This window comes from Lepisosteus platostomus, chromosome 19 (assembly GCF_059453375.1).
Source record: "Lepisosteus platostomus isolate fLepPlt1 chromosome 19, fLepPlt1.hap1, whole genome shotgun sequence".
Taxonomy (NCBI): domain Eukaryota; kingdom Metazoa; phylum Chordata; class Actinopteri; order Semionotiformes; family Lepisosteidae; genus Lepisosteus; species Lepisosteus platostomus.
In genome coordinates this window covers 6,423,765-6,449,519 of record NC_142629.1, presented here as the reverse complement: position 1 = coordinate 6,449,519, position 25,755 = coordinate 6,423,765, and the positions used below count along the sequence as shown (strand labels likewise).

General features: G+C 45.0%; 1 protein-coding gene across 5 annotated transcripts in view; it reads left to right on the top strand.

Annotated features, from left to right (window-relative positions):
- Nucleotides 1-25,755, top strand: part of grid2ipb (glutamate receptor, ionotropic, delta 2 (Grid2) interacting protein, b) — a 73,991-nt gene that overhangs the window by 9,314 nt on the left and 38,922 nt on the right. The window contains exon 1 of one of the 5 annotated variants that reach the window (XM_088613157.1): nucleotides 9,625-11,072. The exons of 3 other annotated variants lie outside the window; for them this stretch is intronic. In XM_088613157.1, coding sequence (XP_088469283.1) covers nucleotides 11,059-11,072 — 14 coding nt within the window. In that variant the 5' untranslated portion in view covers nucleotides 9,625-11,058. Of the gene's footprint in view, nucleotides 1-9,624; nucleotides 11,073-19,485; nucleotides 20,053-25,755 lie in introns of those variants that run through there. One more of the 5 variants, XM_088613156.1, reaches the window with a different exon arrangement.

Below are 25,755 nucleotides of genomic sequence, written 5' to 3'. Positions count from 1 at the left end.
GGTAGATGTTAATGGGGATATTAAAATTATATTTTAATGCAAAGCAGGCAGTGTAATTTTCCAAATTATGTAGGTCATATAAACATGGCAATGTTTGTGGCCCAGACATAGTTTGGTTAGCGTTGTTGCACCACAATTTGGTTCGGTATTAGAGTACCTTATGTGTGGAGTTTGCATGTTTGCCTCAGGTCTTTATAGGCCTGTTCCAGTTTCCTCTCACTTTTGTAAAGACATGTTAGCTGGGTTAATTAGTGTTTCTAAAATGACTCTCTCTAAATTTCACGTGTGTCGATGGCGATAGAGTAAACTCCGGCCTAGTGCCCTGAGCCTCTGGGATAGACCCCAGCTTGTTATGATCCTTACCGGGAATAAGTTGCATTCTGAACATTACAGGAAACATTAATGCATTTGGTAGATTTATCTACAGTATGAGTATCAGAAATGATAGATCAATGAGAGTGTGTAACTACTTGGTTTAGATCACAGTGCACGCTGAGCACTAACTCAAAGCTCATTCTGCTCAGATATTAAATTGCTGTCAGACTGAATGTTAAACCTGTGAAAGTCTGCAGTGGCTAATGAATTGCAGTGTGTCGGCTTGCTCCTTTGTTTTCTTACATAACCACGGCTTTCACTAGCTTTATCTCTGCTTGTTTATACAAAAACTCTCCATTTGCTCTCTGTGGTTTACTCAACAGTTCTCCTGTTTCCAACTCCTTCACTGCCCTAAAGCTGCTCCTGTTACTGTATATTCCATTGGAAATGACAAAGAAGTGGGCTGAGCACATTTTTCAGGAGGGGTGATTCGGTGGTGATTGACTTTTTTCCTAAGCAGCAGAATGGAATGGAAAAAAAAAACAGACAGACACAAAGACCAATAGGAGGAAAAGGGATCACAGTTTCATGCACTATCCAGACATTTTTGGTTAAAAGACATATATACAGTTTTATACACATCTACTCTATAGTTCTAACCAAACATTTCACAACAGTGCAGGAAACACCTACAGTATATATGTGTGTGTACATAAGTGTTTATACTTTTAACCACAGGTGATATGTATATAACCATCTATGTAATGTACAAACACTATAAACAGATGGCGATAGCATCTGGGGATCTAATTTGTCATAACGGTCTGATATGATTTTCAGATATGGTTGGGAAAGTCTGGGAGCGATAAAATGAGTTGAAACTGTTGATGTCATCGGTATTTGCGTCCTCTGTCAAGAGGCATGGACAAGCAGTTTGGCTGCAGGCAGTCTGATTTTCCCTGGTTTCTGAAGTGTTGACTAATGGGGAAGGATGGTATGCCCACTCTGTAATGTCACAGGGACACTGGAGTCAGATCTTCTGATGTAGAATAAGGAGGTGCAGGGCTAGATCTCATTACTCATGAGCACTCCCGCTGTTGAAACAGCAAAAAGAAAAAAAAAGAATCTGACCATGAAATATAAATGATCTAAGTTTTAGAAATAGCAAAAAATAATACACTGAAACTGGTCTTAAACATTCAATAACCCTTTGTCCTAGTTTTGGATAATCAAGACTAGAGAGTACAGGAAATCCTATATCTCCACAATTGCCACCTCTTGGTTTCTCCAAAGAACAAATTCCCCTTTCTATATTATAAATGATATGGCACTTGCTGTTTCCTGTTTGCTCTGTACAGCAGCTCGCTACTTCAATGGGAGACGCAGGGGTTAGTAAAGGAGGGGAAAGTAGCACCCCGAACCGCGTGGGGAACCCCAGTGGTCCGTTTGGGTTGGCTGACTCGGCAGCCTCTGGGGTGTGAAGACATGAAGAGCCCTGACTCATGGAGAGACACTTGAGAGGCGCTGCCTCACGACTGGGAGCTGGGCCCTCAGGGGTAGAGAAGGAAGAGGAAGACTCCCCTGAGGGTCGCTCGAGATGTGCTACCTCACGCCTGGGAGCGAACCCCTCAAGGGGGAAGAGAAAGCACCCCTGACTGAGCCGGGCCCTCAGGGGTCCGAGGGGAGGAGAATGAGCGAGTTAGAGCTACCGAGAACAATGTGGCCGGGGGCCCCTCTGGCTCCGCTGTGAGAACCTCCCCAGAAGGGGTCAAGGAGGCGCCGGCATCCTGAGGTCGGGGCAGTGAGCTTCACTGACCCCCCAGAGGGAGCCGGAGTGCCAAGGAAACACGACAGAAAGAGGAGGAGGAGGAGGGAATTCAAAACCTTTAATTGTGCGTGTGTGTGTTAGCGAGGTTAGTGTTTAAATGGGAAAGAGAAAACTGACTGATCTCGAACCTTCGCCTGTCAGTTTCCATTTCACCAGCTGAAGTGCCTATTGAAGGTAACTCTCAGAGTCCGGAGCAACCTATTCAGAACAGCTCGTCAGAAAGAGCAGAGGCTGAATGAAAAAGGTCTGGAATGGTGTGAGTGCTGCTCGGTCAGTTTTGCCAGCTCGCTTTGCCTGACCTGACCAGATCTTGCCCTGCAGCTGGGAATCGGGCCGAGCTAAGGGCGGGACTTCAGCGAGCAGTGGATTGTACCTCCTGCTGTTTCATGTCGTTTCCCCCCTGTGATACTGCTCTTCTATCGGGGCGAAGCGCCATATGGTCGTAATCCTCTGAAATATGTTTATCCCGCAGAACAGGCAACTGCTCCTCTGCTGCAGCCGCTGTGCGCTCTTGATTTAGACTGGGGTCTCTGCCAGATGCAAGGTAGATGTGACCCATGTTGCTGGTGTAGTTCCCATGAAGCTGCCTGGTGGCCCAGTGGTTTTGGCATTGCAGTAATGACTTGTCCTACACTACTCTGAAGCAAAGCAGGGGTCAGAAACACGGGTGAATCCCCCTGGGGCAGGGTCATCTCATTTAGGAGAATCACATTCTTCGGATTCTCACAGGGAAATCACTGAACTGGCTGCACCTGGAGACTTTAGCTCCCTGTAAAAGCAGTTCCTGGGACAGTCAGAGGTTGTCTTTTCACGGACCCTCACAGTTCAGTTAGACAGTGAGTATTCAAATGGACAATCCCGAGATCAAAGTGTTGCATCAAGTCAGAGGGGACTTATAGCAGGATAAAACTGGTAGCAGCCTCGTTCGTTTTCCAGGCTGGGACGCCGGTAAGTAAGAAGATGGTTGATGAGTGCACCTGGTCAACCGGAATCAACCGAGAGAGGCTCTTGCAACTGCTATTTAGGGGAGATAGTTACAGTTGAAGTGGAGACCCCTTCACTATCAAAAAGTGGGGATCTCTCGCATACTGGTGAGGACGGAGCAGTGGCACTGTGGCTCAGGATCTGTGCCTGTGGCTAGAAGGTTGCCGGTTCAAATCCCGTGGCTGGCAGGGGAATCCTACTCTGTTGGGCCCCTGAGCAAGGCCCTTAACCCCAACTGCTCCAGGGGTGCTGTATGAATGGCTGACCCTGCACTCTGACCCCAAGCTTCTCATGTGTGTCCGTGTGTCTCACGGAGAGCAAGCTGGGGTATGTGAAAAGACAAATTCCTAATGCAAGAACTTGTATAGGGACAATAAAGTGATCTAATCTGGGCTCAGTAGCTGGCCCAGACTACCTGTCAAAAGTAGTTCAAGTAGGTGGCTGTGTCAGCAAGCGTAGGCTGCAAAGGAACAAGTAAAGGTGTGTTTTGCTGAAAGGAGAAGAAGAGAAACAACGTTTCGGCTGTGGAGCCTTCTTCGTGTGTCCCCGAAACGTGTTTCTTTTCTTCTCCTTTCAGCGTATAAGAACTTTGACCTGTCCCAAGGGCCTTAAAGCCCTCTTTTCTATCCTCCCTAGTGGTGAAACCAGGGAGAGGAAAGAAAGGCTCTGCATCGATCCAGCCAACAGCCGATTGGGACCACATGCTTTTTGTCCAACCTTACCTTAACCCACACCCTAATCAGTGAGCTGGGAGAATGGGGAATTTGTCGCAGTTGTTGCTGGAGAAACATGCAGAGCTCTGAGGAATTTCCAATTTGCTTTCCTTTCTTATGTTACTCCTTTTTTTTTTGGTGGGCGCCCCAAGGAGGTATAGGGTTGTATTTGTGCTACAAAACTCATTATCAACTGTGAATGACAAGGGACAGCTCTCCTGCATGAGTCATCTCTCCTGGTACATGTGGAGTGCATGCTCACTTAGTGTGAGAGCACAGTGGGTGGCCTAGCTCTTAAAGTATCCAGTCCTGACTGATCCCTGCCAAAAGGTTGGTATAACAGAGCTATATGTCCTTTTGTACATGCTGTGGGTACACAACATTGCCATTTTAATAGATAAGCTGTTGTACGGTTGTAGGTTGCACACAAGATGTGGCCAAATGACTTCTGTGATTTTGGGAGTTCTTCTGTCTGTGAAAGAGAACAGGACGGGAGACATCTCCCTGATTCACCAGCTTTGCCAATGCCCAGCTGGGACAGACTAATCACATAATTGCTGTCTTTAAATTGTTCTTTATTTTTAATCCTCCTGCTTCAATATCTTTTCCCTGTGTTTGCTGAGCTGATTAAAACCTAAGAGGATCAACTACAAGTTTCACGTTCTAGGTTTGTGTTAAAGTATTATAGAAATTATTCCACTGTTCGTCCTTGACACAGTGCATTGTCACGTTGGCATTTTCTCTCTTTTAAAGGAAATATAAAGGCTGTTTATACTCTGTTTAACGGAGGAAGATTTTGTAGGCACTTCTCCACTGTTTATCGAAAGATTTCTTTGTTTCATTTTAATTTTAGTTTTTAATTGAAGATTAGAGGGAAATTTGAAGGGTTTATAAAAGCTCAACAGAGGATCAAAGTTATTAGAACAGAAATGGAGATTAATGCAGTGGTTCCTGTCTATGCAGATGGGTTTCTGTGTAATGTGGGTTTCAGCTGGGGTCTGGATAATTATGATAATAATCAGAATGTGACAGCAAGAGAATGGTTGTCACTCTCACGCAAGAAACTTTCCTTGCAAATAAGCTTCACAAATGACGAACACTAAGTGTCAATACACTGGTGTAGGCAGAAGTTTGGGAGTTGTGAGAGGTGTTGAAGTGATTCTTAACCTTTGCTTGATATGTTTGTTGGTTGTAAATTGTCTGTCTCCCAGAACGTACAGTTATGTGAAACACATTCTCAGTCTTCAGGTGCCTGAGGACATCTTTGTTTCAGACATCTGGATTAGAGGTGTTTTTCAGGGTTAGTTACCACTAATCTCAAGCCTGCAGCTCTGCTTGCCCAGGACACTGGGGATGCTTCTTGGATTAGGAGTTCCTGGGAGTTGGAGTTCCTTCTACTAATTTAATGCCAGGGTCTGCTAGTCAAGCAGTGAGCAAGAGGCTGGTGATGAGTCTATTGTAATGAGATGGAGTTTAAGCCTGGAATACAACCTTCTGAGGGTTGAAATCTGTCCAATGAGACCCCACTCATTTTCTTAAGAGAAAGAGCAATAGCCTCTACAAACATTGATGCATTGGTGCCTATTTAACAACCTTTTCAAAAGCAGCAAAAGCTATTCTAGGGTAAATGAACGTTTTCCTGCTTGTTTTCCAGTTTGCACTTGGTTCTCAGCTAATTTTATTTTGGCCTTTCTGTGAGTCTTAAATTTAGGACTGTGTGAGCGTTGCCTACTGCCCAGGCACCTGCTGCATTCCCTCTGTGAAAAGTGTTTTTTGGGATCAGACGGCACTGTGCGAAGAAGACGGCAGCTCCGAGTCACCTCCCACTGTGTTTCTGGTGTCCCCGTCAACACGTTTGGGCTGGCAAAGTGCTCAGCTCATGTGGGCAGGAGATTTGCGACAGCAAAGACGTGCGGGAGAAAGTGAGGCCGAGTGGGAGAGGTCGTGATGGAGTCAGAAGACAGATGTGTAAGGGAGGAGGTGATGGGAAAACAGTGGTCAGCAAGTGTGGTTGGGAGAGTGGGAGCGTGCAGTAAGCATGCCTAGGAGAGCCAGGGAGATCGAGACAAATTGGAGGAAATAATGTCAAGGCTGAAAGGGTGATTCCAGTCTGTCGCTGACTCTCTTGGGGACTAGAGTCCAGCAGTCAGCAGCCATATCACCCTGCAGCTCACCACTGGCCACCCACTGGAAGCTCAGCAGGTGGGAACCTGGTCAGTACCTGGATGGGAGACCTCCTGGGAAAAACGAAGGTTGCTGCTGGAAGAGGTGTTAGTGGGGCCAGAAGGGGGCGCTCACCCTGTGGTCCATGTGGGTCCTAATGCCCCAGTATAGTGATGGAGACACTATACTGTAAAAAGGCCACCACCACCAGTGTGCAGCCCCCACCTGGATGATACAACAGCAGCCATAGTGCACCAGAACACTCACCACACACCACACACCAGCTCTCAGTGGGGAGGAGAACAGAGTAATGAAGCTAGTTCAGAGATGGGGATTATTAGGAGGCCATGATTTGTGAGGGCCAATGGGAAATTTAGCCAGGACACCGGGGTTACACCCCTACTCTTTTCAAGAAACACCCTGGGATTTTTAATGACCACAGAGAGTCAGGACCTCGGTTTCACGTCTCATTTGAAGTTTTTCCCCAGGAAGTCTCCCATCCAGGTACTGACCAGGCTCACTCCTGCTGAGCTTCAAGGGGCTGCTAGTGGTGAGTTGCAGAGTGATATGGCTCGATACCCCAGTTTCCCTCAAAAAGTAGCTGGCTGAATTAATTACCTTAATTAACTACCAAACAGCCTCTCGTTTGTAACCTTTCTAATGTTCTTATGACAAAACCATAATTTCTTGTTTGTTTTTAAAAAAAAAACAAGAATAAGGGAGTAAGCTGATATTACAGTATATAACGAGAAATCCGACTTGCTTCACTTATCATTGCTGTACACAGGGAAGCATGCTCTATATTCTATTTTCTGCTCTTAATCCTTTCTTGACAAAAATTGCTGCACTTTAAAAAAGGCAAAGGCAGACGTTTCTTCTTAGATGAGCATTTAAAAAAAAGTGATTTTCGCCCAGGATAAATTACAATGGTGTTGCACTAGTAACTGGCCTGAATGACTTTCCTATATATCCAGTATATAGGTCATCAAAGCAAAGGCACGATATGTAATCTTTGCACTTTCTTGCAGTGTACTTCAGCACCCTCACTCTCTACAGCTGCTCATTCAGACATGAAACCACAGCTTAACAGACCCATTATCCTCTGTTATGCTCAGATAAGCTTAAGAAAAATGACAATTAACTTATGTATAGACTTGGAAGTCATTTTCTGGTGATACTGAACTGGCTTGTCACATTTTTTTTTCTTTGCCCTAATTATATCGCTGGAACCAGTGATATCATCTTCACCTTTTGCTTCTTGATTGACACCTTGGTGGCATTTAAAGACAGATTTTGTATAACCTATGGTAGACGGGGACATGCCAGTGTGAAGGTATGCCTTAAGGACATCTGAATGGGAGGTGTGTGTGTTTTAAAAGGCCATGGTTTCAAAATGCTTTATTCCCTGGGATGGTCTTGATAATTAAGCTGTGCAATTGATCATTATCTCTGACATCTAAGAATCTGCAAGAAGTCATCTCCAGCCCTGATAATCTCTGAAGACCCTATTCCGTTTTCATCGTGGGCTTAAGTGGAGTATCTACTGGTACGATGTCAATTACCTGCATCAGATTTCGGATAATACAGGTTGGCCTATCCTTTGATGGGGAGGCAGATAACTGTGCGAAGTCCCGACAGGCACAGCAGAAAATGTAGGTTGTACAAATATTTATAAAATATTTCAACATATATATTCAACACATAATTTGAATGCAAGTCCTTCCAAAAGAAAACTTATTTTCTCATTTGCAGACGTACCTTGATTCTTTGTATAGAAGCAGTTCTGGCTCCTCTCCTTTCCTTTCATAATGGACTTAATTATAATAATTAATAATTGCTTACACTTATATAGCGCTCTTCTGGACACTCCACTCAAAGCGCTTTACAGGTAATGGGGATCCCCTCCACCTCCACCAGTGTGCAGCCCCCACCTGGATGATGCGACGGCAGCCATAGTGCGCCAGAACGCTGCCCACACATCAGCTCTCAGTGGGGAGGAGAGCAAAGTAATGAAGCCACTTCACAGATGGGGATTACTAGGAGGCCATGATTGGTAAGGGCCAATGGGAAATTTGTCCAGGACACCAGGGTTACATCCCTACTCTTTTCGAGAGACGCCCTGGGATTTTTAATGACCACAGAGAGTCAGGACCTCGGTTTTACATCTCAGCTGAACGACAGCGCCTGTTTACAGTATAGTGTCCCCCTCACTATACGGGGGTGAGCGCCCCCTGCTGGCCCCACTAACACCTCTTCCAGCAGCAGCCTTCGTTTTTCCCAGGAGGTCTCCCATCCAGGTACTGACCAGGCTCACATCCATTTGGCTTCAGTGTGTTGCCAGTTGTGAGTTGCAGGGTGATATGGCTGCTGGCCACAGGAGAGCATTACAAACAAGGTTTCTAGCCCATGCCAGAGATGTCAATTGAGTAAACTGCTGAGACCTTTTGGCAGCATGTAGAGTGATCATGCTCACTGGGCTGGGCTTAAGGGCCTTGGCTGATGTGTGATTGTGCACGGCGACAGAGTTTTAAATTCTGTTCATGGGAGGGGAGAGGAAAACGGTAGGGCTGAAATTTTCTCACATCGCGCTGCTGCCAGGTTTCTGTCTGCTGAGTGGCCTAATTTTCTCTCCTACAAGCACGGGGAATGGAATTAGGGGAGTCTAATTTAAAGTGACACAGAAAACAGGCAATGCTTTTTTTTTTTTAATTGGCTTTCAGCTGTTTGGCTGTTGTCTCCCAACAGAGCCAAGTGCCTCAGTGGAGACCGCCCCCCCTCTGGATGACTGATGATTCCAGGCATGGAAATGAAGGAAAATGAATCTACGGAATAAACACCCCAGTTTCTGTTGGGAATAGAGGGGTCAAAGAGGACTGGGAGTAGATCGGGGGTGTCTCCAGTTTAAGTAACTGGCCAGCTTACATTTCTTTCATGGTAGTAGCTCTAAGAGACCCTAAGGTGTTACAGTGCCCATGTGTGGTGCCAAAGTCAGCATCGATTTTTGTTTGAGAAAAGATCACAGACAGCACAGGAGGTAGTTTCATGGTTTCTCCTGCAGATGGAAAAACTGATTTATCGCTCCCCTGCTGCGCTTGGCTCTCTGATTACATCAGGAATCAACAGCAGCAGACTTGTCTTGCAAGCGTATATTTCCTGATTGACATGGGCTCAGTCTCATCACTGCTCTGGTAGAGAGCGGATTACAGTATGCTCATCTGCCATTCATTTCTGGGGTTGTTTTTTTTAATAATACACTGTACTGATAATAAAAAAGCCTCTTTTAACTGTTTTATTGCAGATAAGAGTACTCCAAAAACATTTGATAGCTTGAGCAGAACAGTAGGCCTAAGTTGTCTTTTATTGCTAAATAGTAAAATCCGACCATTAGGAAGAAATATATATTTAAATTTTCTTTGCAACTGTGCCAGGCTTGCCTACCTGTGTGCATTAATTCTATAATTGACAGAAGCCGTACTCATGTTGTCTGTGACTTGGGGAATTTGTTCTCACACTGGATTAGGTATCTCAAATCCTGCTCCTGAAGGCTCCTGATACAAGAGGTTTGGAAAGGAATTGGTCAGCTCTCAAGGAGCCGAAGAACATGGAAAGGAAATGAGGAAATTGTTTGGTAGTTGGTAACTAATTGACCTGTGAATCTCATCCAAATGCTTCTTAAAAAGAAGCCAGGCTGTGAGCTCCAACGACCAGAGTGTCCTTGCATTGCAGTCCCTGTCTTTAGTAATGGGTTGATTTAGGGTGACTGGCAGAGTTGGGGCCCCCCAAGACCAGGGGTACCCCAGATCACACACGCAGGCTCTGAGCTGTGGCAGCCCAAACGGGCGCCGTCATACTGGATTATCGCTGATAGCATTTGTTGGTCTTTTGAAATTGCAAGCAAGTCTTTTCGGTGGGACAGATTAATCTCGGCCACATTCGTGACTGGCAGTTTAAGAGATGTGATGCTCAGCTGGTCAATAATAGCTTCCTTTCTCTGTTGTTGTTGGGGTTTTTTTTAAATCTCCAGACACCAGAGCCGGCGGTCCTGGGCTGTTGTGCAGGGGTGTCTCTCTCTGTCTGTGAGAGGCTGCAGTGAGCTTCCAGCTGGGCCAGTTAGGGGTAGGAGCCACACAGTCCTCTATCAGGCCTCACTGGAGAGATATTAAAGAGAGGCACGTGCTGATTCACCGGTCTGTCTATGTGCTAGAGGCTGCACTCATTCACAGTGGCCTGGACTCGCAAACAAGTCAAACATCAGAGGACTGGTATTTTGTGGGCAAATAATGATCACCTGCACTGCCAGTCAAGTTAAAACAATTTTCTCTCGATGTTTATCAATTTTAAAAGATGGATTCAAACTGATCCAAGTTCCACTGAAATCGCCAAACCATGGCTAAGCAAATCCGATTTTCGTTGCAGTTTTGTTTTCCTTTGGTCCCCCAAAAATGTCATTCTTCGCCTTCTGTATACGGGGTCTCGCAGATTGTTAGCCTGCTGGTCTCAGGTTGCCCCAAATTGCTTAAATCCGATCACGGCCTGATGCTCACTGCCAGGGCCGTCTCCACAGCCGGCCTGATGTGGCTGCAGCTCGTTTGCACCAGGCTGTGGTAAAAAACAAAAAACACTTCCCGAGCCCCGGCGATCTCTGTGCCATCTTCACATTTTTTATTAAAGACACATAGAATCCCTGAAGGCTGTGTGGTATGTTCAGGTCTTTGCTGTGGACGTTAGATCTGGTAAAATATAATAAGAAATGCATACACACAGTACACTCACACTAGATTTGCTATTTTTGGCTCTGATGGATTTCCTCTTGTTTATCCCGCTCTGAGCTTCTGCAGGTTTTAATGTGCTGGCATTTTTTTTTCTCTGTGGCAGTTTGTAGTCGGGGGGCTATCGGGACTCTGTTCCTTTCCAGACTCCACACTGCACTGGGAGGCTTTCCTCCCTTCCCTGCAAATGCATGCTTGTCTGTACATGCGTATGCACGTCGCTCTGCGTTGGATACTCTAATTTTTTCTTCTGGCTTTGGAGGAGGAGATGCTGTAAACACCAGAGATGAGCTGCCTTGGGTGAGTATCGGACGGTGTGGTTCTATTGCTGCTGTTGTCTCAGAGTGCGTGAAGGACAGCGAAGTTTTAACACTGTAACTGGGCTTCTGCAGTCCTGCGTATCCCCCAGGAAAACTGTGGAGGTTTCAGAAAACTCGCTTGCAGACTTGGGTTAACACGCAGGCTCTCTCTCATTGCACGGGGTATAAAGGAAGAAGATTGCTCTGATCCGCAGTCATCTGTCTTGTGATGATTTATGGCTTTTGTCAGTAGCGCACAGCACATTTCTGTGGAAGTGGGAATATGTTACAATAGCTCTTTCTTCATCACAGCAATAGAGGGTTTTGTTAGTAACGGTATCTGTGATCTTTGAGTTTCGACTTGCTTGCAGACAGCTCCCGGAGCTCGCATGCAGAATGTGTCTTTAATGACCTGCAAATTCTCTGCTCTGCGGTGTCTGTGATGAGAATGTGTCCTTCCCCAGATTTTTATGCTTTATCTCTCCTGACATATCCCTCGTGCCCTGCAATGTTGCAGTGTGAAATATAAAAGACGCTGTTTCATAATTAGATACGATAGATTTGGTAAAATACAGTATGAAATATGTGTACACACAAATAGCACTCTCCCTAGATTTGCAATTTCCATGTGGTTTTTCCATTTTTGAGCAATAGTTTAATTTCTATATTCATTCTTGTGCTTGTACAGTATATATTAATCTCCCATATGATGTTGTTATGGTATGCAGTGTAGACCAAGGAGTGCTGATTTTTTTAGCGCTTCTCTATCTTCAGACACTGTAGGATTTGTACAGATGCTTTAGTATTTTTTCTATTCTCTTATCTTCTTATCAATCCTTGCTGTGGAAACTTGTTAACCTGTGGCAACACTGTTATTCACTTGGTTTAGTGTTGGGTGTGGATTTGAGCAGGAAGGAGGTCTTACAAGGCTGATAGGGGATGTTGTTTTAGATATGCTCTTTGTAAGAGGTAAATCCACAGATGTTCTCGCATAGAAACATGTTAAGAGGCTGGATCCTTCATAGCAATTTGATTCAGAAAATAAGTAAACCCGTGATTTTTCAGTGGTTTGGTTCTGCAGATCTCTGACTTTTGTTAACTTTTTATCTACCGACTCCCTGATGTTGGAAAGACTCCCCAACATGGGAGAGGGGTGTTTTGTATTGCCGATAGCAGCGGGGTTGATGTTGGGCAAAAAAGAATGTTTGAAGTGGATATCCCCTGGATAAGAGATACAAAAGGGCTGATTTAATTGCCATGAAAAAAGAAACAAAATCGCACACGTGCTGTTTGGAGAGAAATTTGACAAAGATGCGGGTGCCGGTGCTTTTGATTAAAGAGTCGAGCTTTTTCCTGCTCAGGTCTTTATATGAATCCGACTTAGATAGATAGATAAGACTTTATTGATCCCGTAGGGAAATTGATGTGTTACGGCAGTCCAACCCAAGACAAGCAAAAACAGACATCAGAATAGTTATAAAACAAAAGACAACAAAATAAATAAATAAAAAATACATAGTTGTGCGCAAAATGTGATGATTATAGTCACTGTAAAAACTATAAAATATGTGCAAAATGTGCATAGGTTTATACAGACTGATTGTCCAAAAAGTACAATGGAGCAACATGCTGTCCATAGACGAGCAGATGAAGGGCTAACAGTCCTAGCCTAGGGCAGCGTTATACACCCTCACAGCTGCTGGGAGGAAAGACCTGCGGAAACGTTCCCTTGAACACCGTAGCTGGAGCAGTCTGGTGCTAAAAGTGCTCTGCTGCCCCGTAACAGTCCCATGAAGCGGATGAGAGGCGTTGTTCATGATAATCATCTCCTCCAGACAGGCACAGTTCCATTGTCTCTCAAAGTGGATACGGGGATGTAATAAAGACGCACTTAAGAAAGAGGAATTATGTGTCCCTAGTTTGTTTGTTATTGTATTCTTTGCATTTTTTTAAACACTGTTACGATGCTAGCAAACAATGTGCTTTTTTAGTTCAAGTAAACTATTGTTTTTCTGATTAAAGCTCTATTATTCTTCTTTGTACAGCGTGTCTGTAGATCACAGTGGTGTTTATCTACATTGTGCCTTTAGTGATACATTGTGTCAAGGTACTTTACGATGAGACAACAAAACAATACAGACAGGTATAGATGGGTGCACACAAATTAATACAACAAATCTTGGAGTCTCAGTGTGTGTGACTGGGTTTGACACAGCCTTGCAAGGTGTAACAAAGGCTGGGAAAACATTCCACCGGTTTTCTGATTTTGTAGTGACTTATTGCTAATTTTGGCACCGTAATTCCTGTCTAGGCAGATGTCGATGGTTTAATTACCGTGGCAATGTCAAACAGACCTCTAACTCTTCTGGGAGTAAAACTCCAGCATGTTTCAACAGAAAGCAGCACTTTTAAAAGTTCCAGGGCCTTCATCATTAAAGGAGGTCAAGTTATACAGTGGTTATGTCCAGTGATCCAGTGATCTGTGATACTGTGCCTTACTTATCCCACACTAATGAAGGGAAGAAAAGCATATTGGACAATTGGCTTCAAGACCAAAGTATAGGAAATACTGACCTCAGTGCTTGTTTGCTTGCTGGCACAGGAGTAGTACAACACAATGTAACCTATGTGCCTATGTTTAATACTAACATTCCTCCTACAGATCATATAGGAATTAGAGGTAAACCTCAGAGATAATCTATCCACACACGTCGGACAAGCAGCAGGACTGCAGCGATGTGGTGTGCTTCCTGTGTTCATCTCCTCGCCCTGTTCACAATGCCACACCCCTTCCGCATGTGTCCACTGCCCCCGCCAGTGCTGATCAGGGCCATCCTCACATGGTGCAATGCTGCTGCCATCTTCAAAGCTGGTAGGCGATTCTAGGCTATATTGTTACTGTCATGGGCGGCACTGACAATACAGTGGACCGGTCTTTAATTGACTGGTCTGGTTCCTATGGATGAGTGCTTTTATGTCCTCAATAGCAACAACAAATAATACTACTGTGAACAAGCCCAGGAGAAATCAAGCCCTCATGTGCTGCTGAGGACTGTGAAAGTGTGTGTGTATATGTTTAAACGGCTGTAAAACATTGGCATTATATTTCCACCAGCTAGCAAATCTTCTGTTTTTCTGTTCTCGTGCATAACTGCATTGACAAGAAAATGCATACCTGGAGTTAGCACTGCGCCAGTATGTCACTGTGGAGTTACTTTTTGCTGGCGTGTTTTTTCTTACAGATGCCCCTTTGTGTGAGAGCAGTTTAGGAATCATCTTTTCGTAGGCGGGGCTGCGACAGGGGTGTGCCGGAAACGTTTGACGGGCAGCGAGAGATCGGCCGCACTTTCCCCCGTACTAACAAACCCCTGGCTGGAGGTGTGGCGATACTTGTTTCCACCCTGCCTTTGCTTAACCCCGCAATCTGTGTGGCGAGATGTTAATTATGGTAACGATCTCGGCTGTTGTGGCTTCATTAATTCCTGCTGTAATGTGCCGTAAGACACTGTACAAGGATATATTAGGGTTTTTTTCCATTCCCCTTCTCTTGCATTGCACTGGCATCTTTATCAGCTTGCACTGATTAAATTACCGTTAATTAAGCTTAATTTAATTTAATTGGGGCTTTCAATTCTGGGTGCTTGATATGTCAATGGATAACCCAAAAGGTCTCTGGAGTCTTGCTGATGCCTCGCGCATCAACTTTTACTCCCGTGGAACGAGTTGTAAAAACATAAGAGCTGTTATACTGTAGGTTCTCATCCGACTGTGTCTGAAATGAAGCTTAGGTATCGGCTTTACCAGCATGGCTGTGTAGCTTGTTTCAGGTTCCCCATTGTCTGTGTGCATGACCATATAAAACTGAACTTGAATCTCATCGGCAATGCTCTTGCAACACAATAGGTAAGCTATTACACGTGCAGTTTTCTGGGATTTTGTTTTGGCTTTCGATAGCTTCTAGTTGAGCACAAACTTAAAATCCCCTTGCATTCTAATTCCAGGAGCTTGCAAGAGTAGGGACAGTGGATATCCTGGTCTTCAATTGAGCTGTTCTATAATTTCCATCTACCTTGGTTCCTGCTTGGTTGGCTCACCTCTTAATGGAACAAAAAGCATTGTTTGAGCAGCACAGCTGTGTTCCAGTGCCAAGCTGTCAACAAATTACTTCTGTGGGACCAACGATTTCTCTGCAGCAATATTGTCTTGGAGAGGCCTAATGACAAATGTCGCTGTTCCATGTGAAACGATGGGACTTAATTAGCTTTGCTCTCTTCATCTTCCTCTTATTCCAGAGAAGGGTGTGAACTACTAGGCAGGAATAGCGATTTTAATAATGGGGAGAAAAAATGCCAAGATCAAAGGTGTTTAATAACTGGCATCGTGCAGTTCTTGAAATTTCACTTGTGCTTTGAGTGAAATAGTTTTACAAAAAAAGATGTTTTAAACATCTTTTATTAAATTATCCTTTCTTCTATGAAATGCAGATATTTAACCTGCTTCGCTTGCTCTTTTAAGTTAGAACTCCCACTTACAGTAAATCAGTATTTGGTGTGACTCACTGTGTATTAGGTACGATAGTGATACTTCAGAGCATTTCAGCCTTTTCTTGTCAAAAACGGCTTTGAAAGGCAGATATTGCACATACTGTATAATGGTAAAATGCACCCTGGAGAACACAGAGTAAAGTGTATTAAAACACTTTGAATTCATAATAAAGCATAGGAAGGGTGTGTTAAAGTAGGACTATTTTGCAAATTGTGGGAAACCATTGAAAAAAATTACACAGTGTTCGTAAACACAGAAATACCTTGGCAATTTGCAATTGTACTTTTAGACAGGGGTCTTAGATAATTGATGTGCATCCTGTAGTTTACAACCTGTCCAGAGATGATTGACTCAGTGGGTGGGCAGATGGGCAGGTGGCTGGGTACAGAGGTCACTGCTCTGGGGGTTGAGATGGAAAAGACACGACTGGCCATTCCAAATTGAGCCTAAATCTTTCAAAAGGACAGTTTTCAAAGCATTCATTTGAAATAATTAACATTTTAGCAGCATGGCACCGCTTGATCCTGGGCTGGATTGATCAGATTGCTGTCTGCTGGACACACACAAACACTCTGAATGACAGCAGGAGAGAGAATAATAAGGGAAATTAAGGGAGCAGGATTAAATGGTATTTAGAGCTTTTTCCTGTTTATCTCCCAGAACGGCTTTCCTCTCACTAGCCAAAACCCTGGGAATCTCAATCACATTTGCTGGAAGTACATTAACCTTCCATAACCCTGTGGTTTGATAGCGACCCCACAGCCCGGCCCTGTCAGCCTCTGAGAAGACTCGGATGGTACAGCTTAAACACCCGACTAGGTGCTCTCTGGCTGCTCTCTGCCGTGCAGCGTGACTGGAGTTAAGGGGCCCCAGTTTCATTGCTAGCTGGGTGAACCAAGTCGGGATGGCGCCCGGGCTGGGCAGCATCTGAGTGGGATGCTTCATCACTGCCATGGATCCAAGAGAGACATCCTGGATATAGCTATCGTTTAGGAGGATTTTGCTGGTTTACAGAGAGTACTGTCATACAGAGGACATGATGGATGGATTAATACCCTCATTCATTTATTTCCTTTTTTTAATTATATAATGTTAGCATGCCCAAAGGGGTTGGACAGCCAGTTGACCTTGGACCCCTAGAGGTGTTTTTTCTCCTTACTGAGGAGTTTTTGGTTCCTCTCCTCCGTTGTCTTCTGGTCTTCTGTTCTGTATTCACAACATGTATGGTTACTTGCGTTGTTAAGCGCCTTGGGGCAACCTTGTTGTGAAAGGCGCTATATAAAAATGAATTGAATTGAATTGAATTGAACCAGACAAAGCAGTGGAGTAAGGCTCCCACTTCTGTTTACAGCAGTAAGATCAATCATTGACTTGGAGAGCAAAGTCAAGGAAACCCAAGAGGTTCAGGGTGGTTTCACAGAGGTTTAGGCCTCAAGTCAGTTTCCTCTGACTCACAAAATAAAGTCATTCAGTCATAAGCAGGCCTACAGGCCTGAGACGCCCAACGTGCTGGTGCAGTTCTGACGGCTCTTTGTTTCGAGGAGGAGACAAGGAACCAGGCAGGGCTGTTTGATAGAGAAGCGAAGTCTGGCATCGGGGTTTCCCTGCCCTTTTGGCAGGGAGCACTATTGACTTTGACACATGGATCAGGGCAGCTGGACAGCATGTAGGATTTGACTCATTCGTGCGTTCATGCATTCCAATCTCAGCTCTATCTATGCAGTCCGTGGTCAAGGTGAAGAGCTGAGCTCTTTTAGGTAAAAGGCCCAGACTTAGAATATTAAAGTAATAATTAATAATTCCTTAAATATAGCCATAGTGCACCAGAACGCTCACCACACATCAGCTCTCAGTGGGGAGGAGAACAGTGATGAAGCCAATTCAGAGATGGGGATTATAAGGAGGCCATGATTGGGAAAGGCCTATGGGAAATTTGGCCAGGATGCCAGGATTACACCCTTACTCTTTTGGAGAAATACCCTGGGATTTATAATGACCACAGAGAGTCAGGACCTCGGTTTTATATCTTATCTGAAGGACGGCACCTTTTTTTTTTACAGTATAGTGTCCCCATCACTCCACTGGGGCATTAGGACCCACACAGACCACAGCTGGTGGAACTAGAGAGGGATACTGGAACCACAGAACTCTTGAACCCCAGCGAAATGCGTGCTGAGCAGGCACATGTCTTTCTTTCATCCGAGTGAACTGAGGGGCTCTTCAGTGTGGGCTTCTGTCAGGACGGCTGGTGTGTGGAAAACGCAAGGAGTTCAGCTGAGTCGTGGGTGACGTGAAGAGCAATTAATTCGCGTTTAGCACTTGTAAAGATATTGTCGCCGTGCCTGCTGCGTTAACACAGCTAAACTTAGCTCTTCCATTCCACCCCCAGCCATCTCCCTGACCCCCCTGAACCTGAATACATTCCAGACCATCTGCTAATCCCAATGGAGACATCTTCCTGCCCATTCACCAAAAAACGACAACATTGAGTTTGATTTGGGATTTTGTTTAAAAAACCCAAAGTCAGATTTCCATTGAATTTTTGCATTTCTTGGAATAAGAGAGTAAGAACACTCCTTTTCCGCACTGCGAGCAAAGAATTTAGGTGCCGCAGCTCTGCTGCTCTACTTGGGTCAGCTCAGACATCTCCATCCTTGTCCTCAGACAGTCAGGTCAGCAGAAGGTTTGGTGCTGCAGGATCTGGGCACGTACGGTAGAGGGGTGGGCCAAATTTGGTTCTGTGCATCCTCCAGGAGAGTGGTTACTGACTTGTGTATATCTCTCCAGATCAGCACCACTGGCTGGGACCAGAGGGTTTCAAGTCAGCCCTGTTTTTAGACTTTCTATTCCCTGTTCCTTTTCCCTGCACAAGGAGCATTATCATTGAAAACATTTAATAATCCTGGGGCCATAAAACCGATCACCTCCGTTTTCCTGGTTTTAGGAAGCTCTGTGATTATCCTCTTTAAATTCATCCTGACAGCTCCGATTGTGGAGCGTGGCTGTGCTGCTCTTCATATACCGTACAGTTTAAAATGTGGGCCATTTCCAGCCTCCTTCGGGCAACGGTCCACTCGTTTTTAACCTTGTTTTTTCGGTCTTGAAAAAAGATCTCAGTTTTTCAGTGGTGCTTCTCACCCTCGGAAAGGGTGACGTTCCCATCGCGCAGAGCAAAAATGTCGTTTCGAGATAGGAGCTTCGGGCTCTCCAGCCTTTCGAAGTTTTTAAGTGCAAAACGAAAAAAAAAAACACCTGCCAAGAGCAGTGTTCAACCCAAGGGCTGGTCGGACAGGCTGTAATCTGAAAGAATAGTTGAGCTTCATGCGTGGCTTTGAACAATATCCTAATTCGTTTGCTCAAAAGGTTATTTCAGGGAAGACTGAGAGCATTTTGACATTTCTATGGCTATATGTGGGCCTGTATATGTGTTTATTTACAGTCCATATGTACAGTATATACACATCACACTGTATTTAACAGGCGTGACTGCTTTTAGCGCTTTCTCCTAAGTAGGCAATTTCACTTTGTATACCATCTCCTGGCACGTTCAGGGAGCTGTGATCTGCCATCAATCAGTCGGTCTTTCTCATTTTGGAATGATTTTAGCGTTTTGGTCGTCTGTAATTCATCTCGGTGTCGCTGCTGTGGTTTCTTTGCCCTGTTTGGATTTCTTGAATCTTGGCGACATGGCGCTGTCAGGTGAGAGAGCACCTGTCCTTGCGTACCTGTCAGTCCCACTGGGTCCTCGTTCACCTAAGCGGGCTGTTTCGGACCCCTCCTGCGGAAGAACCGGGCTGCCGTTCAAGGGCTGTCTCATTACCAGCCAGGCAGCGGGGGAGCAAACTTGCAGCTTCTTGCCTTCGCAATTCAGGCGGGACTGAGAGCTGCTGCTCTCCTCTTCATCTTTCTCTCTCGCTCGCTCTCGCTCCCTCTCTCTCTCTTTCCCTGTCCGACTCTCCGAGGCGCCGCAGCCTGCGTTTCGTGTGTCGGGCACCTGTGACAGTCCGGACCCGGCCAGGTGGGCTACCGGGCTGAACCTGGGGGCCGCTGTTCCACCCCCCCCCGCCACGCCACTCCGTGCGCAGAAGAAGACAAGGAGGAGGCGAAACGAAGAGATAGAAGTCGTGGAGGCTGGAGACCGCAAGAGGAAGGGAGGCAGGAAAAGAGAAAAAAAAGAATTTAACAATTAAAAGGGAGAGACGTTCAAAGACGCCATGAAAGAGAGGAACAAGAGGCAGGGCAGGAATAATGTTCCCGTGAAGAAGCAGTCATAGCCCTCCGACTTACTCTCTGCGGAGGGTTGGCCCCTCTCGTCCCCTCTCGGCGGTGCGGTCTTCGTCGGCTGCGGGCGAAACTGTCCGTCCCCTGGACCTCCAGCTCCACTGTGCTCCGGGAATTCCAATGGGGAAGGACAAGAACTTCTCTCGGCACTTTCGGTAGGACCGAGCTTTCATTCAGACTTTGTTTGTGCTCCCGGCCACAGTATCTTCCAGCCTTGTTTGTTCATTGGGAACTAGAAGGGAATACCTTGTGATTTTGTTTAAGGGCTAGTGTCGGCTCTAGGGCCAGGAAGGGTAAAGGTAATGGTCCGGGGTGTGCTGATTTTATTTCATGTTTCCTTCTCACCGTTGGGGTGTTTTGTGAATGCTTGCTTGCAGGGAGAAGTGCCTGTATAGTATTCGAGTCTTTTGTTCCGAGAAATAATGGGGGGTCAACCGTGTGTGCTGAAATCGTGAGGATGATCTTGTGAAGAACCCAGGAAAGGAAGGTCTTTGCTACCTGTCCCAGGTGGAGGTGTCTCGTGTGTCAGAGGAGGCAGGAAAGTAAATGAACTCCAGCAGGGTTGAGCTCCTGAAGTTCTTTAGTGTCGTTTTAGCATGGTTCAAGGGGGCCTGTGGGCAGATTTCTAAATGGAAAGTTTGTCTGTGGATGTGGTGTGAACCTTTTCTTTTTTCTCCCTGGTGGTCCATCGGCCTCTCTGTCCATCTCCGTGCAGAGCTATTTCCATGAACTCAAAGTCCCCGGAGAAACTTTTCTCCCCTTCGAAAGTTTGCTCATCTAATGCACAACAAGCTGGATAATAATATTGCAGGAGAATCATACAGGGCGTTTGGTGTTGTTGTATCACAGAATAAAGATTACTGAGTGAGCAATACACACATCCCGAATATTGTGTCTCAGTACAAATAGAACATAAATATAATATAATGATTGATGTGAAAGAGGAGAACGATTAGCAATGGGGTATCAAAAGTGAAATTGAGTTTCACAAGAATTCAGCTGGCTGACAAAAAAACACTTATTTTCTGATTGATATTTTAATAACATTTTGTTTGTCATGCCAGATTGTTTCTGGGTCATCATGTTTTTAATGGTTCTAGCCACATCACTGGGATTTTAAACCAGCTCAGAGGGAGTTGAGAAGACCTTCATCGTCTGTAAACTGCATTCCCCCCCTCTTCTTCTCGGCAGTTAATCTCGATGAGCAGTAGGAGGTCGGAATTGCAGAAGTAAAAAAGTGACAGATCAGAGGAACAGTTTGCGTGCGATCCTGACAGTAGCTGCAGTCTGCGTGCTTCCTTTAGTGTTTAGTATATAGGAGCGGAGCGGAGTGGTGGCTCTGTGGCTCAGGATCTGCGCCTGTGGCTGGAAGGTTGCCGGTTCAAATCCTGTGGCCGGCAGAGGAATCCTACTCCGTTGGGCCCCTGAGCAAGACCCTTAACCCCAGCTGCTCCAGGGGTGCCCTATAAATGGATGACCCTTTGCGCTCTGACCCCAAGCTTCTCTCCCTGTCTGTGTGTCTCATGGAGAGCAAGCTGGGGTATGTGAAAAGACAAATTTCTAATGCAAGACATTGTATATGGCTAATAAAGTGATCTTATCTTAGTATTTGGACCCATCAGACTTCAGTTTTCTTTGTGCTTTCTTTCTGGATGTACTGTAGGTTCACGTTACTGAGGTCTGTTCCGTAGGAATTGCTGGTAGCAGGTATTGCGTTTAAACGATGTGCTCCATGGGTTTTGTTATGCTAGGACTGATTTAATTCAGATTTAATCAGTAGTGTACATTTTTTCCAGATTTCATACAGTTATCTGATGCTTGTCTAACAGTTTAAGTTGTGGCTTACCTTAGCCCTTCATAGTTTCCCCGGATCTATCTTTGCTGCTCTCACTTTACCATGGTGCTCCATGCTACACTTTTCTTGTAAGTGCAGAAACTGGGTTATTTTCTGACCTCACATTTAGAAACCTAGATCTGTTTTGTTGGGTTTTTTTTTTAACTTGCCTTTGCCTTTTATTTAGGTCTCACAGGATATGCATCAATCTGTGTTGAAATAGACACAAGAAAATATGCCCCTAGAACCCTCTGTTGTATGTTTATTGGAAGGCAGACAGTACGTAACAGTTGCCAAAGTAAATCTGAGGGTTTTTTCGTATCATCCCTTCTGTCTGCTGAAGCTTTCCTGCACTTTTCTTTTGCCTGCATTTACTGCTTTGGAATGAGCGGCTCTTTTTGGGTTGAACTTTTGTACAATGATGTTCATGATGTGTTACATACAGTATTGTATCTGTTTTGAACATACAAATGGTAATTCACATTGAGACAGACAGACACACAGGGAGAGAAGCTTGGGGTCAGAGTGCAGGGTCAGCCATTTATACAGCACCCCTGGAGTAGTTGGGGTTAAGGGCCTTGCTCAGGGGCCTAACAGAGTAGGATTCCTCTGCCGGTCGCAGGATATGAACCAGCAACCTCCCAGCCACAGGTGCAAACCCTTAGCTACCACGCCACCATATTGGTAACAAATTCGGGTTCCAGAGCTTGTGCCCTCACTGCTCCTGGCCCAGTACATCCTTCACCGCATGGACTCAAACCCGGGTCTCCAGTGTCGCTCAACAGGGGTATTGCCGGCTGTGGTAAAGAAGTCCTTCATGTAGCACAACACTGCTTTTTATACAAGAATTGTTGTATATCAATAACTTTAGATGGTAGTGCTATAAATGGCACTCTCTGGTGTTACATGCAAGAAGAGCAGAGAACTGAGCAGAAGTGAAAGACATTGGGCATGACTCAGATAATGCATCTCTGCCAGGACAGTTCCAGTCACACTATGGTCTGATATGACTGGATGAGTGCAGGATTCAGTATGATGAATACCTTTGGACTTGTTTTTTGATGCTGAAGTTAGGTTCTTCTCCTGTAACCCTTGTTGTTGCACGGTGCCAACGTGAATGTGTTCTGTTGTAATTAGGTCTTGCAGAAAATTGGAAGTACACTTTATTAAGGTCTTTTTCCTGTATTTGAGATCTGTCACTCTCTTCTCTTCTGAAAGCTTCGTCCTTGATCTCCCCCCCACAAGTTTATTTTTAGCGCACTTATGATCTCCTTCTAATTAAGGTCACCTCTGAAACTTAATGAGTTTTAAACACAGGGATCGTTTAATTTCGTGTCCTCCCCATTATAAAATAAGTTTCAACTTCTTTTTTCCCCAGGGGACCGCGGCCTGTCAGAGATGCCGATGTTCCCCTTTGTGGGTGACGTGATCAGGGAGGAGTAGGAACCTGAGAGTGTCCACTGATTCCTGATCACCGGGCACTACCAATTTGCTGAACCCAGCAGTGGTTTAGAGCAGGCAGGAATCATCTTGGAATGACTCTGCCTGCTCTCTGAGTTGGTGTTTGTTGGAGTTCGCAGGTTGGTAGAAAGTGACAGGATAAGGTTAATCGGCTACAGCCACTTTTCCTCCCCTCTGTGTTTTGGGACATTTCGGCCCCTTGTTTTGAGTTCCTCCTGGATCTTCAGATATGACTGGCTAATCTGTGCTGTCAGGACAAGAGTCAGCTCGCTGCTGAGCAGTAATGTGGTCACGTTGACGTTGCATGGTGTTCATTGCTCTGTGCGTGGTGTTCATTGCTCTGTGCGTGGTGTTCATTGCTCTGTGTGTGGTGTTCATTATTCTCTGCATGGTGTTCATTGCTCAGTTCATGATGTTTATTACTTTCTGCATGGTGTTCATTACTCGGTACACAATGATCATTACTCAGTACACAGTGATCATTACTCAGTACACGGTGTTCATTACTTTCTGCATGGTGTTCATTACTCAGGACACGGTGTTCATTACTCAGTACATGGTGTTCATTGCCCATTATGTGCTGCTTCCATGGAAGGTTTATGAAAAGCCACTGGCATTGGACAATATTACTAAAGTACTACTTCCCAAGCTATCCTTAAAGAACTTCATTAACTGTTAGAAGGAAATCCCACATGCCAAATATTACACAACTGAAGAGATGCTTACAGAAACTTGACCTTCTCAGGCACCGTGGTGATGATCACCCTTATGAAGATTTTCCAGGGAAAGCCTGCAGGGTAGTTCCATAGTTTTCCCACATTTTTCCCATTGCCTGTGCTGTGCGTTCATCTTGCTTTGCCCCTTATTTCCCGCATTTTACATCTGGCTTAACCACACCACAGATTTTATCGTGCTATCGTCGTACCCTGCTCTAGTTCGGATCCACATGAGATCACTGTACATGGCGGTAAAGAAATACTATTTTTCTAAAGTATATGAGAAGAGTTTGAGTCATCCTATAAGACAGGGTGCATAGAAGAGAGCTGGACACCCCATTAAGAAAGGGACATCTTGGAAGGGTTCTTGTTATTTTGTAGAATCTGAATAGTAGGGTACTGTATAGTGCCCTAGAAAAGCAGACTATTTCTGTGTGTGACGAGGTCTGTGCTAATTTCTTCAGGGCCGACCTTGTGGAACTGTGAGTTTGAGACGTGTTACCAGCAGCTCTGGCCTGGTTTACAGCACTGCTCCAGAACACACTGGTGGAGACAGGGGCAGGCTGGCACAGCTCCCTTCAAGGAGAAGTCATTCCCTGCAAGTTAGCGTAGCACAGTGCTCTTATTTCATCTGAGGCTGCCAATACAATTCCGATAACCCTCAATCTGAAGGCAGATGTCTCATAACATTTACCAGCAGATGTAATTTACCAGTTCCAGCAAGTTCTGTCCTTCTGTTTTTCCCGTGTCTGAAATAAAGAAGGGAGAAATCATTCTCATTTGTAGGGAAACTATACATGACACCTTTCTGTTGTTTTAGTGATGTGTCCAGCAGCTGAAGCATAGGAAAGCTGGTGGCAAACACACTACCTTGAGAGGGCATTAGCACAGGTAGTGTGTTTATTGCTAACCAGTGTGATTGGCCTGAGGGAGTGAGCCCTGTGACCTCTCCGGGCCCTGTAACCTTTGACCCCTCCAAGCCCTGTGGGCCTGTGACATGGCAGTGTGCAGGGTGGCCGGCGTTTGTTTTCACTGTGTGTTAGTGGGTGAAGAAGAGAATCCGTTCAGAGAATCTGTTCAGTAGACCTGCGAGGGATTGTTAGCGAAGGAAATTGTAAGCGAAGGAAAGGCATGATTAGTGCCTGCCCATCGTTTAAAGTAAACCTCTAGCCGGATGTGGCTGTTTTTCTGTTCTGTCTATATAAACAAATACATTAACCCTTCCTGTACCAGATACAGAAACACAGATTTACAGTGATAAGCACGATACTAGCTTCTTAATAGTGTTAATGTAATTCAGTGAATTCCGTAATTGATTATAATTTCAAATTTAGTTAAATACTGCTTATAACAAAATCGCTACTAATGTTTTCTTTATCCGCATAGTACGGTATATTCTAGAAACTAGGTTTTTAAATGCTCTGTTTCCAGTTGCCTGCCTGCCTGCAGTGGTGGCCGCAGTGCCTCCTGGTGGTGGATTGTAAAACATGTAGTCCAGGCGAATTTCCAAACCAGTTTGTTTTACAATTGCTTGCATTTTAACAATCCGTAAAAACTTCGTTTTCATAGTATAATAGTAAAAATCCACAGAGTCTTATTAGCTTATTTAGAACGGTCCAACTCATTCTGTTTATATGCCCTGTTAATCTGTTCTCAGCACTCATGGACTTAATTACAGGCCAAGCTTCTCGTTGCTGATACCATTGGGTCATCAACACTCTACTTTAATTCCGGCCTTCTGCTTTGTCCAAGTCTAACAGGAAACACAGATGTTGCTTATGCAGTCAGGAGGCATTCTGGGCTTCTTTACATTTTCATCTCTCAGATGAAGCTGTCTCTCCAACCCA